Genomic DNA, 22,489 nt, shown 5'->3' with positions numbered 1-22,489 from the left:
CGGGCTCTCTTCTAGGTTTTGGCCTTTCTAGGGAGTTTTTCCTAGCCACCGTGCTTCTACACCTGCATTGCTTGCTGTTTGGGGTTTTAGGCTGGGTTTCTGTACAGCACTTTGAGATATCAGCTGATGTATGAAGGGCTATATAAATACATTTGATTTGATTTGATTTAGGTACGATGACAGAGGAGGACAAATGTCTGGGCTGAAGGTATGCCAACCTCTTCCTCTTTCTCAGGGTAGAGTGGTGGTTGACAGCCCAGGGAACAATCAAAGGGCGAGAGACCCGTGGCAGAACTAGGAAGGGTGTTGCGGGCGTATTCGACCCACACTAGTTGCTGGCTCCAGGTGGTGGGGTTGGCGGAGACCAGGCAGCAAAGTGTCATTTCCAAGTCTTGGTTGGCTCGCTCAGAATGGTCGTTGGACTGGGGGTGGAACCTAGAGAAGAGACTGGCTGATGACCCAATGAGTGTGCAGAACACCTTCCAGACCCGGAAAGAGTAGGTAGCGGACCATGTCAGGAACAAACATCCGGTTATCTGGGATGTAACTTGACGTCCAGGGCAGAACGCTGGGACAGGACAGCCCCCAATCCGACATCCGAAGCATTGGCCTCCACCACGAATTGGCCAAGATGAAGTCCCAGCTCAGTTGGAACTGGCGGAACAGGTCAGGATGAACCATGAGATGGGAGCTGTGGCATATATTATTATATATATATATATTATATTATTATATTATATTATATATTATTATTATTATTATATTATTATTATTATTATTATTATTATTATTATTATTATTATTATTATATTAAGATGGGAGCTGTGTGAAACAGTGTTTGAGATCCTGGAACGCTGGGGACCACGTGAACGGAACCTTGGGAGAGTTGAGTGCAGACAGGGGGGAAGCCAGGGTGCTGTAACCTCGGATAAAGTGCAGATAAAAGTTCAATCTCAGGAAACGTTGCAGCTGCACTCTGGACGTAGGCTGGGGCCAATCCACCACTACTCTCACCTTCCTGGGATCCGTCTTTAAACTACCTGCAGCGATGATGTAACCCAGGAAGGGGATGGTGGAGAGATGGAATTCACACTTCTCCGCTTTCACTAAAAGCTGGTTCTCCAGGAGGCGTTGGAGAGCCTGTCGGACGTGTAGCACGTGTTCTTTGGCAGAGCGGGAGAAGACAAAGATGTCGTCGAGGTAGACGAAGACGAACCAGTTCAACATGTTGCGGAGAACATCATTAACCAGAGCCTGGAACACAGCAGGGGCATTGGTAAAGCCAAATGGCATGACCAGATACTTGTAGTGACCACAAAGTGGCCCGGGCCTTACTGAACACCTCCCGGAGGTCCTGGTACTCCGCGGGAATGATGGAGTACCGGCAATGGCGGCAACTTCCGAGCCCCCAGGAAGACGTCCCGGAGCAGGCTGCGCTGACTTCAGGCACTGAGAGTGGCAGAACGGGCTCCAACCCATGATGGCACCAGCAGACCAGTCACTAAGGGGTTTGTGTTGCAATAAGGGGATTGGCTGTTCTGCAGGTTTATTTCTCTGTAGGTGATGGCTTTTTTATGGAAGATTTGGGAATCGTTTTCTTTTAGGTGCTTGTAGAATTTAATGGATCTTTTCTTGATTTGGATAATTAGCGGGTATCGGCCTAATTCTGCTCTGCATGCATTATTTTGCGTTTTACGTTGTACACTGAGGATATTTTTGCAGAATTATGCATGCACAATCTCCATTTGGTGTTTGTCCCATTTTGTGAATTCTTGGTTGGTGAGCGGACCCCAGACCTCTCTCTCTCTCACACACACACACAGTGAGAGAAATGGAATGTTTAGAGAGGTGTGTGTGCATGCATGCTTGTCTGTGTTCCAACCTGTGTGTGTGACTGAAGTTTCATACAGAATATTCAGGGGTTTTCAAGAATGAAAATACTTCAGAAATGCCCTAAAGCAATTGATAACTTCAGAGAAAAAGACATTCTCAGATAAAAGTACACTGGTCTAAACTGAATATATCCTATTAGCTTTGTTGTGAAAGCCTGTCAAGATGCACAGAGGTGTGTGTGTGTGTGTGTCCTAGCCTATTTTCACATTAGGAGCTGAGAGGATTCCATCTCTGACTGAATACAGAATACTAGCAGCCTTACACTGTTTTCTATGACAGGAATTTGATGTTTGCTTAGTATCTGGTGATAAAAGCTGCTGGTGTGTTAGAGGGTAAAAATACACATGGTTTGATTCCGTTGTATCAAATCAAACTCTTTTTGGTGTGAGTTATTTGGTGCTGAGATTGAGAATACTAACCAAGAGATGATATCATTGATAATAACCTGTTTCTAATATCATCATGATGCATTGTATTCCTTTCTTTAAACAGATTAAGTATTTGAATTGGGTATACACGTATGCCGGTCTGAGCTCTTATGTACATTATCCTACAGGGAGTAAGCCGGGCAGCCATTGGACAGTTCTCAAAGTGGTACTTCCCTCCTTCCCATGCACACTCCAGACTATGTGTTCTATTGCTGCCTGGCAACCAACTGGACACAGCCCAACTGCACTTTGTGTGTGTCTTATTTTATGTCTATGTGTGTGTTTGTGCACGTGTGAGCAAGCCTGTGTGGCAGGCCTTGTGTGGGAGTGTCCCTGACATTTACTGTGAGCATGTGCGTCTATGACAGCATGTTGTTGAGGGAATGTACATTTTTCTCTCTCTCTCTCTCTCTCTCTCTTTGTGCTTGTGGGAGTATGTATATTTGGCGGGCTGAACATGCAGGGCTGCTTTTTCAGTAATGAATGCAAGTGTGTGTGTGTGTTTGTGTGTCTCCCAGTCACTCCAAACTCAACTCCAGTCTTGTTAAGAAATTCCACTCCACATAATTGGGTTGTCTTGGCGATCAAATGGCTCCATTCCCAGACTAGATCTCTGGGGATTAAAAAAACTTCTCAATGATCTGTCATCAATTAACTTCCTCAAGACTGACACTTTTACCATCGCACGCCTGGGTCAAAAAAGAGAAAAATAAATGTACTATACAAAAATGTCTCTATAGCTTTATGACACAGACTGAAAAATAATTAACTATGAATGCCTCAACAAGGCCTCTGGGTGAACTTTGTTAAATCACTTACTCTTTGGAAGGAACTGCAGAATGTTATTGGCCAACGATGTTGCACTCAGATTGGTGTGGGTTTTAAGCTCATAAAAAAGACCTAAGAATTTGGATTTCATTTGATGATGATGAATATTGAGTACGTATTATTTACAGTTCAGTCGAGTGTATGTGGTTGGAAGGATGCATTGTTAAGTTTTGGATCCCGGTCAGGGGTTGTAACTGTGGATAGTGGACGCCAGAACAGCACATTCTCCAGCAATGTGCTTCTTATTTTGTATACTCTCCTAGTGAAGGCCTGTGATACTGAGGAAATACTGAGTAAAGGCCCTCTTGCTGACAATTGCATAAATACATTTGAATCATCTCTTTTCATTCATTCCAACCAATGTCTTCACATTATACATCTTTGTTATCATAGCATTATGTTTCTCCAATCGCCCTCCCATTTACTCAACATTTTGAAATAATGCTTTTCCTTGATGCATCATTTGTTGTTGTTTTTACATAGAGGCCTCTAATCAATACTTAATATCAAAAGAAAAAGTAGTTCCTGGCTGTATTCCCCTGGCATGTGTCCAGGTCTGTATCCGTGGTGATGGTGGAGGAACTCAGGCCACCAGGCTTGGGGTGATGCATCATGGTCAGCTACATGGTGGGGTACAGAGTAAATACTCCTAAATCCCCATCCTAGGATACATGTGACTGTGTAAGGAGTCCAATCTAAGTAGCCTTCATAACACCTTCATAACATTTCATAATGTCATTAACAACTGATTCAACCAATGTTATTTCAGGTGGTTGATGACCTGAGATTATAAAGCCTAGAGGATGGTTGTAGAAGTTCCATCCAAAGCAGAGTGTTTGCCTCTGGGTCAAGACAGTTGAGTGGGTATCTGGAGTGAATCTTTCTATATTCAAATGGTCCAAATAAAACTTTATGATGACTAATAATGTCTGAAGAATACTTTATGAAGACTAATAATGTCTGAAGAATACTTTATGAAGACTAATAATGTCTGAAGAATACTTTATGAAGACTAATAATGTCTAAAGCATACTTTATGAAGACTAATAATGTCTAAAGCATACTTTATGAAGACTAATAATGTCTAAAGCATACTTTATGAAGACTAATAATGTCTGAAGAATACTTTATGATGACTAATAATGTCTGAAGAATACTTTATGAAGACTAATAATGTCTAAAGCATACTTTATGAAGACTAATAATGTCTAAAGCATACTTTATGAAGACTAATAATGTCTGAAGAATACTTTATGAAGACTAATAATATCTGAAGAATACTTTATGAAGACTAATAATGTCTGAAGAATACTTTATGAAGACTAATAATGTCTGAAGAATACTTTATGAAGACTAATAATGTCTAAATCATACTTTATGATGACTAATAATGTCTAAATCATACTTTATGATGACTAATAATGTGTGAAGAATACTTTATGAAGACTAATAATGTCTGAAGAATACTTTATGAAGACTAATAATGTCTAAATCATACTTTATGAAGACTAATAATGTCTAAATCATACTTTATGATGACTAATAATGTCTAAATCATACTTTATGAAGACTAATAATGTCTAAATCATACTTTATGATGACTAATAATGTGTGAAGAATACTTTATGAAGACTAATAATGTCTGAAGAATACTTTATGAAGACTAATGATGTCTAAAGAATACTTTATGAAGACTAATATTGTCTAAAGAATACTTTATGAAGACTAATAATGTGTGAAGAATACTTTATGAAGTCTAATAATGTCTGAAGAATACTTTATGAAGACTAATGTCTAAAGCATACTTTATGAAGTCTAATAATGTCTGAAGAATACTTTATGAAGACTAATAATGTGTGAAGAATACTTTATGAAGACTAATAATGTCTGAAGAATACTTTATGAAGTCTAATAATGTCTAAAGCATACTTTATGAAGACTAATGTCTAAAGCATACTTTATGAAGACTAATAATGTCTAAAGTGCCTTTGTCTTACATGAATTCCACAAATCACTAGATGAATTTTTTGCATTATCAATGATTGTCATTTAGAAGTATATTTACGTTTCATTTTGTTTAACGGGAGCTAATAATACTGTAGCAGAATATAGTATAAGGTGTGTGTGTGTGTGTGTGTGTGTGTGTGTGTGTGTGTGTGTGTGTGTGTGTGTGTGTGTGTGTGTGTGTGTGTGTGTGTGTGTGTGTGTGTGCAACCAGAGGAACGAGTACAGTGAGCTCTATGACCCACTAAGAAGCAGTTCTCAGTGTGAGGACAATGATGAGTCCCTACAACTACAGAGATGATTATCTCCATTAGGACTAATTCTAAAAAGAAGTGTGCAGACAAAATATATTTAAAACCAGGTGTAACAGACTATAATATCAGTGAATGGGAGCAGGGTGGAAAATAGGACAGGAGGGGTAAAAAATAGACAGGGTCCCCTTATGATAAACACCAAGTTTATGCTGAAAAAAAAAAAAGATCCCAACCCCCCCCTCTCCTCTGTCTGCCTCTCTCTATATTCTAGCAGCACACAGCAACACTCCTCCCTCTCTAGCCAATATAGTCAGTCAGGCTTCTGGCCCCCACCCCCACACCTCCCCCCTTTTACAGCCTGTCTGTCCTTCCTCCCTTAATGCACATTTCAGAGAAAAAAAAATAAACAAAACTTAAACTAAGGGGATCCCCTTTCCCATGCTAGTCAGTAGTATGAGCCTGGCCGCTGTAACTCTTCGCCAGAAAGCCCTGCATTGTAGAGGAGAAAAGGGCTGTGCTGAGCTGTGCCTGCGCTGCCCATCCCCCACGCGCTGATAGCAAAGTTCTGCTGCTTTTGCAAGCAGAGAGAGGCTGCTGCTGCTAGGAGAGAACACGAGGCAGGCAGGCGGGCGGAGAGAATGAGGAGAGGGGGTGGGAGAGAGAGAGAGAGCAGCAGAGTGGGGAAGAGGAGAGCGTGGCTGTTGTCATTTGATTATTTACTTTATTCTTTCTCAAAATCTCCTCTTGATTTATCCTATAGGCTATTCTACGAAACCACACACACATTTCCAACGGTTAATTTTGCTTTAGATATATAGCATTATATGTAGGCTTTTTCAGTGGCTCACACGTTTTGTTTTCTCTCAATTTCTATTTCAATTTTGTTTTCTCTCTCACTCTGCTTTTCTCTTTTTTATCTTCACTTCCTGCTCTGTGACTGGCTCAGTCCATCCCCCATCCTTCTTCCCTTTTTCTATCCTTCTTTCTCTAGCTCTCTCTCTCTCTGTCTCTCAATTCAATTCCATTCAAAAGGCTTTATTGGCATGGGAAACATATGTTTACATTGCGAAAGCAAGTGAAATAGATAATAAACAAAAGTGAAATAAACAATAAAAATGTACAGTAAACATAACACACTCTCGCTCTCTCTCTCACACACACACTGTAATTTATTGCTTTCCTCTCCACATATCAAGCCCTCTGCTTTTGCTAGTTGTTTCATTCTCTCTCAGCACATGGCAGGAGTCAATCCCAATCTTAATACCATGTAACTGTGTGAAAATATTGTTGATACGATGCAATTATAAACATAGACTTATATTGTGTGTAGAATTATATAGTCTCCCAGTAACATATTCATATGTGTGTCTACTCTGTATAAAATGAAAACTAAATGCATTATAACTATGCAGATTGAATCTTTAAGACAAATCTATATAGCCTGTAATGGAAATAATTGGTGATTTACAGATGATATGGTTGTCCACAAAATAGCCGAAATGCTGGATGTTATGAATTATGTTCCATATATAAGTCACATTATTTATCATGTTCTGCTATATTCTCTCTAGGACGAGCTCTATAACCCCTTCAAAATAAACAGAATACATATTTTTCCCTGCTTGTTGTAGCCTAGTCGCCTCCTACCTACTGGTTGAATCCGCTCCGTGTTTTGCGTTCATCTGAACGCTTCAGTAAAATGGCTGTGTCTCGCCAAGCCTCGTGCTGGTTTGGTCGGTTTCTTGCTCACACTCTCGTTCTGTAAGAGAAGCCTTCCCACATTCTCTGTTGGTTAATTTAATTCCCTGGATCCTTATTTATATTCTTCCAGTAACTTTCCAGTCGAATCGGAGACGGGAGTGGATGCCGGATTAGGTCCGGAGGTAGGGGGAATGATCCGGGACACGGGTACATTGTTATAAACAATTGTATTTATGTTCAATGCTATTCAGAGAGCTCGATTGTGAGTGACTCGCTGTGAGAGGCAGAGAGGGATATCATGGCCGCGCAGGTCGCTAGCGTCGCCACTCTCAACACTAGCCCACCATCCGAACTTAAAAAGCCGGATCGGGACCCACTGGAGGAGTCGGTACCGGGAGAGAAACAACATGTAAATAAGGAACCGGGATCTGACAACGGATCTCCTGGACAGAAGGATCTGCAGGACGGGGCCGATGCTGGAAATGTAGGGGGAGGAGGTGAGCCTGACATGAAGAACGGGAACGGGAATTCGTCCAGGGTGAATAATAATAACAACCAGAATGATACTGGGGGACCGGAGGGGAATAACCACTCCGGGATGGGCCATCACCACCAGGGCTCATTCCCTCCACCTCCTTACGGTTACAACCAGCACTACAGCCGGGGCCCTTTTCATCAACATGGCGGACAACAAAGCCCTGGCATGGCAGCTGCAGCGGGGCCGGCAGTGCAGCCAGGTAACATGATGGAACCATACCCGCCCAACTCACACGAGCACGGCTTCCCCAACCATTTTAACAACTACAGCGCCTTCCCGAACCGGACTTCTTATCAGGGCCAAGGATACGCCATGAATTCCCCGCGTAATAACCAGCCCCCGGCGGCTGGGGGGCAGCCAGGCAAGCAACAGCCAGCAGGCGGAACTACAGCTATGGCTGCCTCGTACAATAATCAGAGGTATAACATAGGAAACCTACAACCCACGTCTACCCCGACTTTGAATCAGCTTCTAACGTCTCCCAGCTCAACGAGGACCTACCAGAATTACCCACAAGGAGACTATGGTAACCAGGAAGGGGCTAGCAAGGGAGCAGCAGATATGGCCAGCAGTCAGTATGGTGGGGGCCATCCGGGTTGGCAACAAAGGACCCACCACCCGCCTCCAATGAGCCCAGGGAACACGGGACCTGGGAACACGGGACCTCTGAACAGAAACCAGGTAAACTTTTCTCTCAGTACTGGTGCACTTTGAGCAAGTTGCAGATAGCTCTGTGTAGCAGTGAAGGGTTGCAATGGAACAGCCATTGCCCATGTAGCTTAGCTAGGTAGCTCTCTAAAATGGCTGCCTCTGTTTTCTCCTTACACCACCTCCTTTTAGAGTATTTAAACAGAGAAACAAGCCATGTCTGTGCTAAAATACAAAACTCACTGAGCTGGTAAAGATGTGTAGCTTCTGCCTGGTCAGGGGCAAAGGGGACACGTTTGAGAGGAGAAATTGGAAGGCTAAATGTGTATTTTTCTTTATTAGCAAAGCGTGTACTGTATAAAGCGCAATGACAGTTATTTCTCCAGCTAACGTTAGCTATGCCGCTAACGAATCACTGCAAAATGTATTTATATCTATATCCCACTCCATGTAGCCCTGAAGTTTGTTGCAAGCGTTCACACCAATTTTAAACGGAAAGATGTAAATGACACATGACGTAAGATTATATTGGAATAGTTTGTTAGAAGCAAGCAGAACGGATTGTATAACTAAAAGTACACCTGACTGTGGTCGATGCTTGTTAATGTAGCAAATAACTATCCTTCAGTTGCAACATTTCCCCCGCCAGCTTGTTATATTGTATCTTCTGATGATTGTTCCGATTGTTACATTGTAGTTAACGACAGAGAGACGTTATATTTTGCCCCTGTATTTCGGAGTGGTCTCAGTACCGGTAGTAAACACGGCCAGTGATTTGAGAAGGAGCAGATTGCTTTGCTTTGGGATTTGAATTATGGAGGTAAAATCCTTCTGTCAAAGCCAGGAGACAGTTGGTCTTAGGTTGACATGCTAGCTGAGATCTGATTGGCTCCCCATCCCCTGCTCCTGGCCATTTGTAACTGCGTCCAATGTAACGCTGTAGAAATCACCCACATCAGCTCATGTACTCTGGCAGTGTCAAGATGACATTACGCATATTATTCACGCGCTTTAGCCAGTTTAACCGTCTGTGCATGACATTTAGCCTACTTGATATGCAAGCAAAATATGTTTGTATTGCGGTCAGCGTGCAGCGGCCTACATTTCAGCTGTAATGCTTGTGTCCAAGCATGCTAAATAAAATAACAATGTGCAAAATATACTTTATGGATGGTTTCATTGAACACATTATGTTGTGTAAGTCCCTCTGCAGTAATTTGCATGATGACTGTATTGCCTGCCACTCAAATAATACAGTACAGCTAAATTTGTTTAGTGTACATTTACGTAAAATCTCAGCTGTAGCCTTCATGCAAAAATGCTGTGTTCATACTTATACGTGCATATACAGCTCCACAGGCAGATTGGAGATGTGGCAGAACTCTAGTGCTGATTCTGGAACATCAGAGGGAGTAGGTGTGGCTGTTTTCCCCATGCTAGAATAGTGTTCCTAGCTGATCTAGGATAATCTTGTAGAGGAGAGACAGGAGTTATGTGGTTCTGTTTGAGAATCTGACTGGTGTTCTGTGGTTCTACAGTGTGTTTCAGAATGTGTTATATTCTTTGAGAGAATCTGACTGGTGCTCTGTGGTTCTATAGTGGGTTTCAGAATCTGACTTGTGTTCTGTGAGGAGAATCTGACTTGTGTTCTGTGAGGAGAATCTGACTTGTGTTCTGTGAGGAGAATCTGACTTGTGTTCTGTGAGGAGAATCTGACTTGTGTTCTGTGATGAGAATCTGACTTGTGTTCTGTGAGGAGAATCTGATGGCTGCAGTAATTGTAGTGTTTACAAGCAGCCAAGGTGTCAGCCAAGTGTCACTGCTTTGTTCACTGGGTTACTATGATTACTTTCACATGTGATGCTGCACAGTGTGTAACCATGTCAACAGACAAATGGTGTATTCCGGTTTTAGAATATCATCAACCACGTGTAGGCTAGCTATAGCGTTGATCTCCTGAATATTGAATAGCTAGGCCTATTTGTAATTTCTATCCATTTAAGTTTTGATGGAATTTGTTGATTTCCGTTTCTTGGCAATTGTCATTTGCCGTTGTTAGCCCTAAATGTTCATATAATATTCAACATTATAAAACATATCAACATTTTAAACAAGTTATTGGTTAGCTCGGTAGTTCATTACCCTTTTCGATTACTGTACCACCATTTTAATTGTTCAGTTTTATTATTCTCCCCACAGAGACTTCCATGATGCCTTGTGGAATACCTGTCTTAAAGACACCTATCAAATCAAATTTAATTTGTTATATGCGCCGAATACAACAGGTGTAGTAGACCTTAACATTACATTCTTACTTACAAGCCCTTAACAAACAAAGCAGTTAAAGAAATAGAGTTAAGAAAATATTTACTAAATAAACTGAAATAATTTTTCCTATTATCAAATCACATAACACAAGAAAATTACATAACAATAACGAGGCTATATACAGGGGGGTACTGATACCGAGTCAATATGCGTGGGTATAGGTTAGTCGAGGTAATTTGTAAAGTGACTATGCATAGATAATAAGCAGAGAGCAGCAGCAGCAGTGTAAAAACAGGGTGAGGGGGGGGGGGGGGGGAATTTAAATAGTCTGGGTGGCCATTTGATTAATTGTTCAGCAGTCTTATGGCTTGGGGGTTGACGCTGTTAATGAGCCTTTTGGTTCTAGACCTGGTAGCTAGGTCATGCATCTAGCTACCAATCATGAAGCGTGTTACATTTATTGTAGCATTAGTGTCAATACAATACAGCTTCAATGCTCCTCATTGTGGCAATGTCATATCAGCTAGTGTCAATTCAGTCAATAATGAAATGGCATTTTATCCTCTAGACGGTCAGATGCCGAGCAGTTGTCGTACCAGACGGTGATGCAACCAGTCAGGATGCTCTGCATGGTGCAGCTATAGAACTTTTTGAAGATCTCGGGACCCATGCCAAATCTTTTCAGTCTCGTGAGGGGAAAAGGTGTAGTCGTGCCCTCTTCACAACTGTCTCTCAGCCTACTCCATATCAGCCTTCGTCGATGTTAATGGAGGCCTGTTCGCCCCTCCTTTTCCTATAGTAAACTATCAGCTCCTTTTTGTCTTGCTCACATTGAGGAAGTGGTTGTTGTCCTGGCACCACACTGCCAGGTCTCTGACCTCCTCCCTATAGGCTATAGTCTCGTTGTTGGTGATCAGGCCTACCACTGTTGTGTCGTCAGCAAACCTAATGATGGTGTTGGAGTCGTGCTTGGCCACGCAGTTGTGGGTGAACAGGAAGTACAGGAGGGGACTAAGCATGCACCCCAGAGGGGCCCCAGTGTTGCGGATGTTTTTGCCTGTTTGATGGTTCGTCTAAGGGCGTAGCGGGATGTCTTATAAGCATCCAGATTAGTGTCCTGCTCCATGAAAGTGACAGCTCTAGCCTTTAGCTCGGTGCTGCTGTTGCCTGTAACCCATGGCTTCTGGTTGGGAAATGTATGTACGGGCACTGTGGGGATGACATTGTCGATGCACTTATTGATGAAGCCGGCGACTGCGGTGGTATACTCGATGCCATTGCATGAATCGTGGAACATAGTCCAGTCTGTGCTAGCAAAACAATCCTGTAGCTTAGCATGTGCGTCATCTGACCACTGTCGTATTGAGCGAGTTACAGTTACATTCCGCTTTAGTTTTTGCTTGTAAGCAGGAATCAGGGAGATAGAATTATGGTCAGATTTGTCAAATGGAGGCAGAGGGAGAGCTTTGTACACGTCTCTGTGTGTGGAGTAAAGGTGGTGTGGTCCCCCCCCCCCTTTCCCCGCCTCTCCCCTCTGGTTGCACGTGACATGCTGGTAGAAGTGAGGTAAAACGGATTTAAGTTTGGCTTCATTAAAGTTTGTTCTTTCTCTCAGGTGTTTGCAGACTCTTGTTAATTCTCCTCTATGCAGGCTGTGTAGTGGACAATTTAATACCCAGGACTGCAATTTGTGATTCATTCAGCCACGGTTCTGCATGTGGAGATGCTGGAAATTCAAAGAAATTAGAATTATGCAGTTTCAAGTGGCAATCTCCTCTGAAAGACTTGTGCTAAATCAAGTTATGTTGTTAAAATCCGATCTGTGATTGACAGATGTTATTCTCGAATTGCGCTGCTCACATGAACTCGTGCTCCAACGGTTGATACACCAGAATAGAAATGCTTTTGCCTCTCCTCAGCTCCCTAGATGCCTTTTCATGAATTTGCTGTGCCTGCCTAGGCTACAATATCACTATGTTACTGACTTTTAATGCCTTTTAAGTTGTTTCTGTATTTGGTGTTCATGCATTTCTATAGATCTGAGGACAGAGTTCACCACTGTATTTCCCTGCTCTATGGCCAGGTTGTTAGGGGGGTGGTGCTGAGACTGTGGGACTTGGAGTAGATGGCAAAATAGTTTTTCCTTTCCGCTGTGCTTGCTCTTTTGGGGTCTTGTCTCAATTACGGCAAAGCACTTTGTGACAAATGTTGCTTTTAATTAATGAATTTATTGATTGATGGAGAAGCCAATTGCTTGATTAAGATCGGTCGAGGCAAAGATGAAGCTGTGAGAGATGTCTAACCTAATATCAGTGGGCTAATTGATCCCTTTGGTTGTAAAACCTAGCCTAACGGTTGACTCTGATGTCTGCCGACAAACAGACCCAGTTGTTTTCTGGGAGAGAACCGCGTGTCAGGCTGAAATCAAATCTGGTTAGTGTCCATTTACTTTGACAATAAAAACCTTGAAATAAGAGTATCTACCAACGTGGACATATGGTAGTGATCCACACAGTACATTCATTTAAAGGTTGTGTCTGTCTGTGGTATTGAAGTTTGACTGAGGGCCTTGATGTGATAGTGGACCAAAGTCCAAGTGAAGTCTCCGTTCGACCGGCTTTGGTCTGTTTCCCTGCACTATGAACTTGCCTGCCCATACTGACGGGTGATGACTTCAATTTGTGGAATCTTATAGGTAAATATTGATAGGAGCATGATCACTGATTTTTAAGGTGAATGTTGTCAATCTCTGCAACCAAGATGTACTGGAGAGGACCAGAGTTGAGAAACACTGCTGTAGCCGGTGAGTTGGTGGGGACTGTGGTGTGCTGTGTAGCCAGTGGACTGGACAGGAGGTGTGTTCTACTGTATTCTGGCTGTGCATTCAAAGATTCTCTCCGCTAATTTCTCTCCCTCTCCGTCTGCAGTGCTGAGTAGTGATTAGCCACATGGCCAGGACAGCACGCTGCCTCATAACACTCTGTTTGTGTGTGCACGCCCTGTGTGACGGGCTGGTGTGTGTGTGTTTGTGTGTGTGAGTGTGTGAGTGAGGGAGAAAGAGTAAGAGTGTCAGTGATACCCTGGGGGGGAGGGTGTTTTTGTGAATGATCTTTGGCTGCCTGTGACAGCTGTGTGTGTGTGTGTGTGTGTCCTTGGCAGTGTGTGTCTGTGTGTTCCTGTGTGGCAGAAGCCTCAGGAGGATCCTCTCTCAGTGACCTGCTCCACGTGCCACCAGCCACCCGTTTCTTCTCTTCAGTAACACGGTACTGAAGTCTTTCTCCATCCCTGAAACAACAGTCTAGGAGGTGGCGCAAACGAAGGATGGTCTCTCCCGTCTTCATTTATTTACTGTGACCCTACATTATTCTCTCATTCCACACGTTGTGTCCACCGTTGTTACCTACCTTCATCAGTTCACATTGTACCTGTTTTTCCCCATCCTCAAAACATTCACTCTCCTTGTACTTGTACCAGCCACTGCCCTTAGAGCAGTGGTATGGGATTGGGACCATGCTTGTGGTCTACCACTAGGTGAAGCATACAAGGTGTGCAGCTTAAAACATAAATGCTAGCATTTATTTAAGACTACGCTCAAAAAAAGAAAGGCAAACTCATTGAAGATGTCATCAAATTCCTCTTGTCTCTCCATGTTTGGACAAAATGTCGAACTTGGGCTGTTACTCTGGTCCAGGTTGGAATGTACAGCTAATTAAAGCATCAATTGTCACAATTATTTTTCTTCAAAATGCACTAGATTAGAATATGCTTCTCTCCTAGCTAGCGCGGCGCTGCAGACTTTATTTGCATAACGTATTGTGTGTTTTATGGAGAAACAGGTTAACCTTTAAATGTGTGGGTGTTGAGGGGGGAATGGCGTCTCAGTTGTTGATTCTGGGGGGTAGGTAGATTGTTACTGTACCTCACATCTTTTCATACACAGCTCTGCTCAGGACTCAGGCTAGCTCTCTGTGCTAAAATGCCATTGGCTTCATGAGGAGTGGGAAAGCAGATGTTGGAGGGTTTTCTTGCAATGCATTTTGGGGAATAACATCATTGACCAGGTTAAAGTTCAATGGTACAGTTACTGGTAGGGCAAGGCAACTACAATTTTCTTCTGAAACCTGTTAGTACCGTTTCTCCTTGGGTCTCGGCTTCCACCAGCGTGTAGTCCAGGTGTAGGTGTGGCAGGCTGCAGAGGTTTATCTCCTGCCATGCACCAACCTCTCCACGACCCCAGAATTTGCATGCCTCAGGCCTAACTATGGCTTAACGAAGTGTGTGTGTCGCTAACTGTTGGCGCTTCGTTCCATTGAAGCACTGGATGTGCAAATTCACCAGTCCAACGGTTCTACTCCCCCTCTGAGGCAGGCTTACCTACACCGGCGACCAACTACCGGTACTTGAGTCAGTTGAGACTAGGGGGAATGACATCCCTGTCAGTCAGGTGTTGTGTGACTAAGAGTGTTAGTGGGTTAGGCTTGTGACCCAGCCAGTTCCTTAAGCACCTTCTGTTCCTCTCTGCCTGCCTGGCTTGGCCCCGCTGGCTTTGTTCAGATGGTTATTTCAGGCATGTAAATGGTAGTATAGTGACTGAATGACACACTTATAAGGTGTCATCCATGCCAGGCCACTGTGTAAGGTGTCATCCATGCCAGGCCACTGTGTAAGGTGTCATCCATGCCAGGCCACTGTGGTCATCGTGGCTGATAGTCAGGCTGGTATAAACACCGAGGACATCATCTGACCTGTGGCCATATGGCTGGGACGTCATGGTATTTATTGTCTTACCTCTTTGGCTGATTCATAAAACAGGCCCACTCTACGGGTTAAAATAAAGGTTAGCCTAATGTGCCACATTGATTTTAACCACTAACCCTAATCATGACATTACCCCTAAAACTAAGCTAAAATAATTCCTTATTAGCTGCTTATGTTTTCACTTCTGGGTTGGTGACAATGGTGTGGCCAATGAAATTCGAGCAGAGGTGGGACGTTGGTTGACCAATCAAAAAGCAGAATTATTCTAAACTTGGGTTGTACTCTATGGCGTGAGCCTGTTTCATTTCTTCCTCAGTCCAACCACCAGCACCCCCAGCCTCACTTCAGGTCAGGAATGGTGATCTGGCTAGAAGATGGGTCTGACAGTAACAGGTTAATGTTCTGCAGTGGAGGGTCTCGTTCAATATCTTCTATCATTGACCTAATACCATGCTTCCTATAGAAGAAGGAAAAAGTCAGAACAAATACAATTTAAAAAATAAATAATTAGATTTATTTAACTTTTTAACTAGGCAAGTCAGTTAAGAACAAATTCTTATTTTCAATGACTGTTCAGGGGCAGAACGACAGATTTTTACCTTGTCAGTTTGGGGGTTAGATTTTGCAACCTTTCGGTTACTAGTCCAACGCTCTAACCACTAGGCTACCTGCCGCCCCATTTCCTCTGTCAAATGGGAGAATTATTTGTTGTCGCTGAATAGATGGAAGCAAGTCAGACAATTTGATCTGTAATATTGTGTTTAGTGTGACTGCGGCCGCTTTGTTCTTCTCTCAACCTAAGCCAGACAGTACTTTGCAGACCATATTTGGTTAATACTACATTTGAAGAAGGGTAGCCTATCTAGTCTAATAGCAGAGTTCAACATCCAGGTGGTTTGTCCTGTGGCCCTCTGGGCTGGTGCCAAGTGAAAGCAACCGGCCCGAATGAAGAAAATGACTAGGCCCCTCTGGATCAGCTCACAGGGAAGAGAATGGTGATCATAAGAGCCTCCCATCTTTTATGTAGGTTTTAGGCTCAGAACTTAAGGCCTGGTAACCTTGTTTCATCCCGTTCGCTTCCAACGGGGTTGAAATGAAGCGTTTTTAATCTGGGGTGTGTCACCTGTTGTAGTTTTGTTTGTTTTGTTCTGTAGATCTTTAGAATTCTTGTGACCAGCTGGAGGAATATCTGTGTGTGTGTGTACTGCTGTATTAGCTGTGTGGTGCCTCAGACTCTCTGTCCACGTGTGTGTGTGTGCTCAGACCATAGGAGAGTAAGCAGGAGAGGATTTTCTTGTTTTATTCCAGAGTCATGTGGCAGTCAGCTTGGAGTTCTAACCACTGCTGTTGTGTGGCAGGCCAGAACATGGCATGGGTTTAACTTTCCTTTTGTTTACATTTAGCTCTTTAACTGATATGGATGGTTGCAAACCCGCTCAGTGAAATGACTATTTGGCCCACCAGACATAATATTTTCTTTTAAAAATCAACGGGTAATCGACTGTTAATAGACATTGTTTTTGTTAGCGGTTGCGTTAGTTTGTAAAGTGTTTCACCAACTCTTGCTTTAGGCCTGTGATAGTCAGGGGAACAGGGATGGGGACTGACATACTGGTATAGAAAGTGTTCTTATGGTTGTTCTTGCTCCTCTCTTCATACACTTTTGTGAAAGCAAAGAGTATTCTTTTTCCTTAGCATGTGTGAACACTCATTGGATTAGGCCTGTTCAGTAGTTTTGCAAGTTATTTCTTAGGCTCGAAGTAGCTGTTCTAAGTACCTTAATGTCCGTGTTTGATTGATATACTCAAAGCCAACCATGAAGTCATGGGGTGTAAGTGACAGTGACGGCCGTCTAAGGGGGCCCCTGAGTGAGTGTGTCTGTGTGTGCAGGGCTTTACAACAGAACAATAGTCTGTGGAGATCCTAGGCCATGTGGAGGATTAAATTAGCAGGACTTGTTTATCGTCTGCCCCAAGCCCATCTGTTTGAGTCCACCGTCTCACACACACACACACACACACACACACACACACACACACACACACACACACACACACACACACACACACACACACACACACACACACACACACACACACACACACACACACACACACACACACACACACACACACACACACACACACACACACACACACACACACACACACACACACACACACACACACACACAGCACCAGTATCATCAGTCCCTCCACCACCCTCAAAGGCCTAGAGTGTTCTGGCTTTCCTCTATGCAGATTAGCCATGTGCTAATTGCATTTATTTATTTTTAGGGGGAAAGAGGAAAGAAAGGAGGGAGGAGTTTCCTTAAAGCGATTGATTAGATGACTGGGCAGAGAGCAAGGGAGGGACAGTGTGTGAGAGTGTGGAGTAGAGGGAGGGACAGAGGGGGACAGTGTGGTGGAGAGGGGGACAGTGTGGTGGAGAGGGGGACAGTGTGGTGGAGAGGGGGACAGAGTGTGGGGAGTGCTGTATATAGCCATATGAAATTTGAAGTGTCTTTATTCTTTTGGAACTTCTGTGAGTGCATTGTTTACTGTACATTTTTGTCTACTTCTTGCTTTGGCAATATTAACATATGTTTCCCATGCCAATAAAGACCTTGAATTTAAATTGAAATTCAGATGGACCGTGCGGGGGAGAGAGAGGGAGAGAACCGTGTGGGGTAGAGCGAGAGAGCGCCCACCTTCTGGGGTAGAGAGGGAGGGAGAGAACCGTGTGGGGTAGAGCGAGGGAGAGAGAGGACTTTCTGGGGTAGAGGGAAGGAGAGGACCTTCTGGGGTAGAGGGAAGGAGAGAGGACCTTCTGGGGTAGAGGGAGGGAGAGAGGACCTTCTGGGGTAGAGGGAGAGAGGACCTTCTGGGGTAGAGGGAGGGAGAGAGGACCTTCTGGGGTAGAGGGAGGGAGAGAGGACCTTCTGGGGTAGAGGGAGGGAGAGAGGACCTTCTGGGGTAGAGGGAGGGAGAGAGGACCTTCTGGGGTAGAGGGAGGGAGAGAGGACCTTCTGGGGTAGAGGGAGGGAGAGAGGACCTTCTGGGGTAGAGGGAGGGAGAGAGGACCTTCTGGGGTAGAGGGAGGGAGAGAGGACCTTCTGGGGTAGAGGGAGGGAGAGAGGACCTTCTGGGGTAGAGGGAGGGAGAGAGGACCTTCTGGGGTAGAGGGAGGGAGAGGACCTTCTGGGGTAGAGGGAGGGAGAGAGGACCTTCTGGGGTAGAGGGAGGGAGAGAGGACCTTCTGGGGGAGGGAGGGAGAGAGGACCTTCTGGGGTAGAGGGAGGGAGGGAGGACCTTCTGGGGTAGAGGGAGGGAGGGAGGGAGGGAGGACCTTCTGGGGTAGAGGAGGGAGGGAGGGAGGGAGGACCTTCTGGGGTAGAGGGAGGGAGGGAGGGAGGGAGGACCTTCTGGGGTAGAGGGAGGGAGGGAGGGAGGGAGGACCTTCTGGGGTAGAGGGAGGGAGGGAGGGAGGACCTTCTGGGGTAGAGGGAGGGAGGGAGGGAGGACCTTCTGGGGTAGGGAGGGAGGGAGGGAGGGAGGACCTTCTGGGGTAGAGGGAGGGAGGGAGGGAGGACCTTCTGGGGTAGAGGGAGGGAGGGAGGGAGGACCTTCTGGGGTAGGGAGGGAGGGAGGGAGGACCTTCTGGGGTAGAGGGAGGGAGAGAAGACCGTATGGGGTAGAGGGAGGGAGAGAACCGTATGGGGTAGAGCGAGGGAGAGAACCGTGTGGGGTAGAGCGAGGGAGGGAGAGAGTCTCATAAACCTTTGAACGTCTCCAGCTACTGTCTTTTTACTGTTGTTCTCACCAGTCAGTTCAGAAGTGAACACACTTGCAAATGCAGGCTACACAACAGCAACAAACATGCCTCTGCAAACTCGTCTGACCTCACAATACCATGTCACTATACTTCGGTGTCGACACCATGTATACATTTTCCAAACATATTGCTCACCATATGTCTGCTGTAGAGACACTAGGGAGCATGATAAAACCAAGTTTGATCAGTCAGGGAATGCTGAAAACATGTTGACTCACTTTAAAAATAAAAAGATGGAGAACAAGCTATAGGATGAAAAATAACGCTGTTTTGGTGCAGGTAGCGCCAACTAGCGCTAGCTAATGCTAGGCCTACCTACAGTAGCACCATTCATTTTTTGTGTGCAAATTAATAGTTTGAGACAATTATGAAAGTTGTAGGATTCGTTAATGGCAATTGTCAAATTAACCATGACGAAAAAGGTAGAGGACATCAATTGATTTATGACACATTGAAATACCAACCTTCGTGTGTCTGTAATTCTATTCAAAGCAACACGTTTCATTCAGTCAAGAGACTGTTGCTCAGTTGTACAGTACTCCATAGGTGAGTTAAGGAGCAGAATGCCATAACAATCCTTGACCTCCATCCAGGAGAATGAAAAGACAAGTATCTCTCTCTCGCACACGCCGCAAGGGGATCCCCTAGGGCCTCGGACTCAGACTGGGCAGTATGTTTGTGTGTGTCAGACATTTGAACAACTTCAACAATATAAGGAAATGCTTGCAAGTAAACCGATCAATGAAAGAATGGTATAGATGATGGTCAGTCACCTGACTGTGGTTGGATGACACACCTGTGAGGCTGGTAAACTAATGACTGTGATTTTGTTTTTACCGAATTTGAACGAATAAAACGTCAAACCTGAAAGTGGTTGCAGACAGTATTTACCTTTTCTAGCCAGAGGACAGCTAGAGGGTCGTGTGGCTGGCTGCCTCTGCACATCCAGTCAGACTCCAAGAAAGACTGGGTTAAAAGTGCGGTCACAGGAGAATAGCTCCCTGTGGTGGGGTCCTGTAATGACCCTAGGGAGTATAGTAACACACATACTCTCTGTCTGTGAACCTGGGGTAGCCTCGGAGAGAGAGGCCTGCCCTGTGGGTGACTGGGCTGGCTGGAGGTAAAATGTGGAGTGGATGAATGTGTTATCTCCTTATGCTGACCCCACCCCCCATGGGACCAGTTCCCTAGCCTCTCCCACATACCGCCAGTGTCATTCATACGGTGCCAAAACGGCGTTATTAAAGCAGGAAAAGAAGAGCGAGGAGAGGAGCCAGTCTCTGGCCCAGGTTCAAACGTTATACAGCTGGGACCTGTTATGTTTCAGGCACACTGCCCTCTTCTCTGGTCTGGGCTATAAATACATTATGGTTGTCTTCCTATAACCAGGGTCTGAGGTTTGATTTGGCAGGGGAAAACATGATGGATGAATAACCGTGGGAAGCAGTGAGAAGGCCTTGTGTCTGTGTTGCCCACCTGTCTTGGTGTCCAAGAGGCTCAAGGTGTTGCTGCCTGGTACTTCAAAGCATCCTCTCTCTCTACTAGCATCCCCTCTCTGATTGTATGCTGGCGGTCGCTGCCAGTGGCATTTACATGAAAAGAGACAGACTGGCTTAGATGTATAAGAAAACAACAGGCATTGAAGTCAAATCAAGTGTTATGTCACTAGAGTAGACAACAGGTGTAGACTAAGAGTGCAATGCTTTCATATGGGTCCTTTTCCAACAATGCAGATAAGAGTGGAGCAATACGAACTAGCCGCCCTAAGCTCTCAGTAGTAGGGGAAACACTGCTGGTGGTATTCCACCAGTCCAGTCAAACTGACGCTTAAAACACACCGACCGCGGCGTTGCATTTTAGTAAACCAGAATTACATTCATTTCCAATGAAACGCTGCGTTTGCCTTGCAGCATTGCGTTGCAGAGGCGGTTGCAGTACGTTCGGGGTGTGGTGCATAACGTTGGATTTATAGAAGGTAGGCGTCAAACTGTATGCGAAGACGGCTTGACAGAAATGGTAGCAAAAGGTGAATGTTGAACTATTGTTGAACACATATCCAGATGATGCTGCTTACTATTTTGCACTATGGCGCTGTCTGTGTGTTCAACGCATTACTGAGGCGACTGTGTGTGTTTATGTGTGTGTGAGACGCTGCCCCAGCCATGTGGCTCCCCCTGCCACTCCACCCCAGGTGCAGCCAAGGTCAGGCTCCTCTCCCATGATGTCTCTCTCCCCTCCAGCTGAGAGGTGGGCAGGCCTCCAGTCACCACAAACAGGCGGACACTTCCATTTCCTCCAGATGATTTTCCTAGGAACTTTAACACTCCCCAACGTCGGAACGTAACTTTATCCTCCCGCTGGCATTCTGATCTCCTGGGCAGTCAAATGCTCCTGGCGGAGGGATGGAGGGAGGATAGACTGGGCTCATTCATTCATGGCCAAGTTTTTTTTAGTGGGAAACTAATCCTGTTTTGTTAGCATTCTTTAGCTATACCCTCATAGGTTTCATTTTTCCCACTGGTGGCATGGCCTTGTTATGGGACCCCGGAGTGAGATCTCGTGCAGTTAGATTTAAAAAAAAAAAAAAAATAAAAACTTAGCTTGTGTACAATTCATCACAATGTCACATTTTAATGAGTTCAGTTATTTCAAATTATTTTATTCAGGGATAAGGTTATCACAATGTTTGTTGGAAATAAACATATGAATGTCTTAAGTTTGGTTTCTTACTAGCCCTCTCCCCCTCTCTCCAGCCCCCCAGCCCTATGGACCAGGCAGGGAAGATGAGAGGCCAGGGGTATGGTGGAGTCAACCCCTACTCTCAGCAGCAAGGCCAGGGGCAGGGCCCTCCTCCAGGGGCTCAACAGGGTGCCTCCTACCCAGGCCAGGGCTACGGACCCCCAGGGTCTCAGAGATACCCCATGGGCATGCAGGGACGCACCCCCGGCGGCATGGGTGGCATGCAATACGGACAACAGGTTGGTAATGTTTTTCTGTTGATCCTGCTCTTTCGCTCGCTCTCTCTCACGCTTTCGCTCGCTCTCTTTCTCGATCATCATACCCTCTGTCATCACACTTCCATGCAGTCATGGCTAAAATGGGTCTGTTAGTTTGATAGACAGTTGCAGGCCTGTTGGGTGTTCTAAGCACCCTGTAGAGAAGACTAGTCCTGTCTCATTGTTACCTCTCACACAACCGCCACTTTAGGTGGGTTTGATGCAGGTCTTTTCTGCAACTCCTCGTGTTTTCTTTGAATCCTTGAGAGGGTAAGTGCCCTGCTAGACACCACACAGCTTTTGTTTTCATTTTTCCCTCACTGGACTTGCTAGGCAAGG

The 22,489-nt window shown here is 44.8% G+C and overlaps 1 protein-coding gene across 2 annotated transcripts in view; it reads left to right on the top strand.

Moving 5' to 3' along the window:
* Positions 1-7,087: 7,087 nt before the first annotated feature.
* Positions 7,088-22,489, top strand: part of arid1ab (AT rich interactive domain 1Ab (SWI-like)) — a 54,277-nt gene continuing 38,875 nt past the window's right edge. For both annotated transcript variants that reach the window (XM_046361957.1, XM_046361956.1), the window contains exons 1-2: positions 7,088-8,327; positions 21,908-22,132. In XM_046361957.1, the coding sequence (XP_046217913.1) occupies positions 7,407-8,327; positions 21,908-22,132 (1,146 nt within the window). In that variant the 5' untranslated portion in view covers positions 7,088-7,406. The remainder of the gene's footprint in view (positions 8,328-21,907; positions 22,133-22,489) is intronic.

Source organism: Oncorhynchus gorbuscha, linkage group LG09, assembly GCF_021184085.1.
Source record: "Oncorhynchus gorbuscha isolate QuinsamMale2020 ecotype Even-year linkage group LG09, OgorEven_v1.0, whole genome shotgun sequence".
In the NCBI taxonomy this organism is placed as follows: Eukaryota; Metazoa; Chordata; class Actinopteri; order Salmoniformes; family Salmonidae; genus Oncorhynchus; species Oncorhynchus gorbuscha.
The sequence above is the reverse complement of the archived record's forward strand: the minus strand, read 5'-3'. Positions and strand labels throughout refer to the sequence as shown.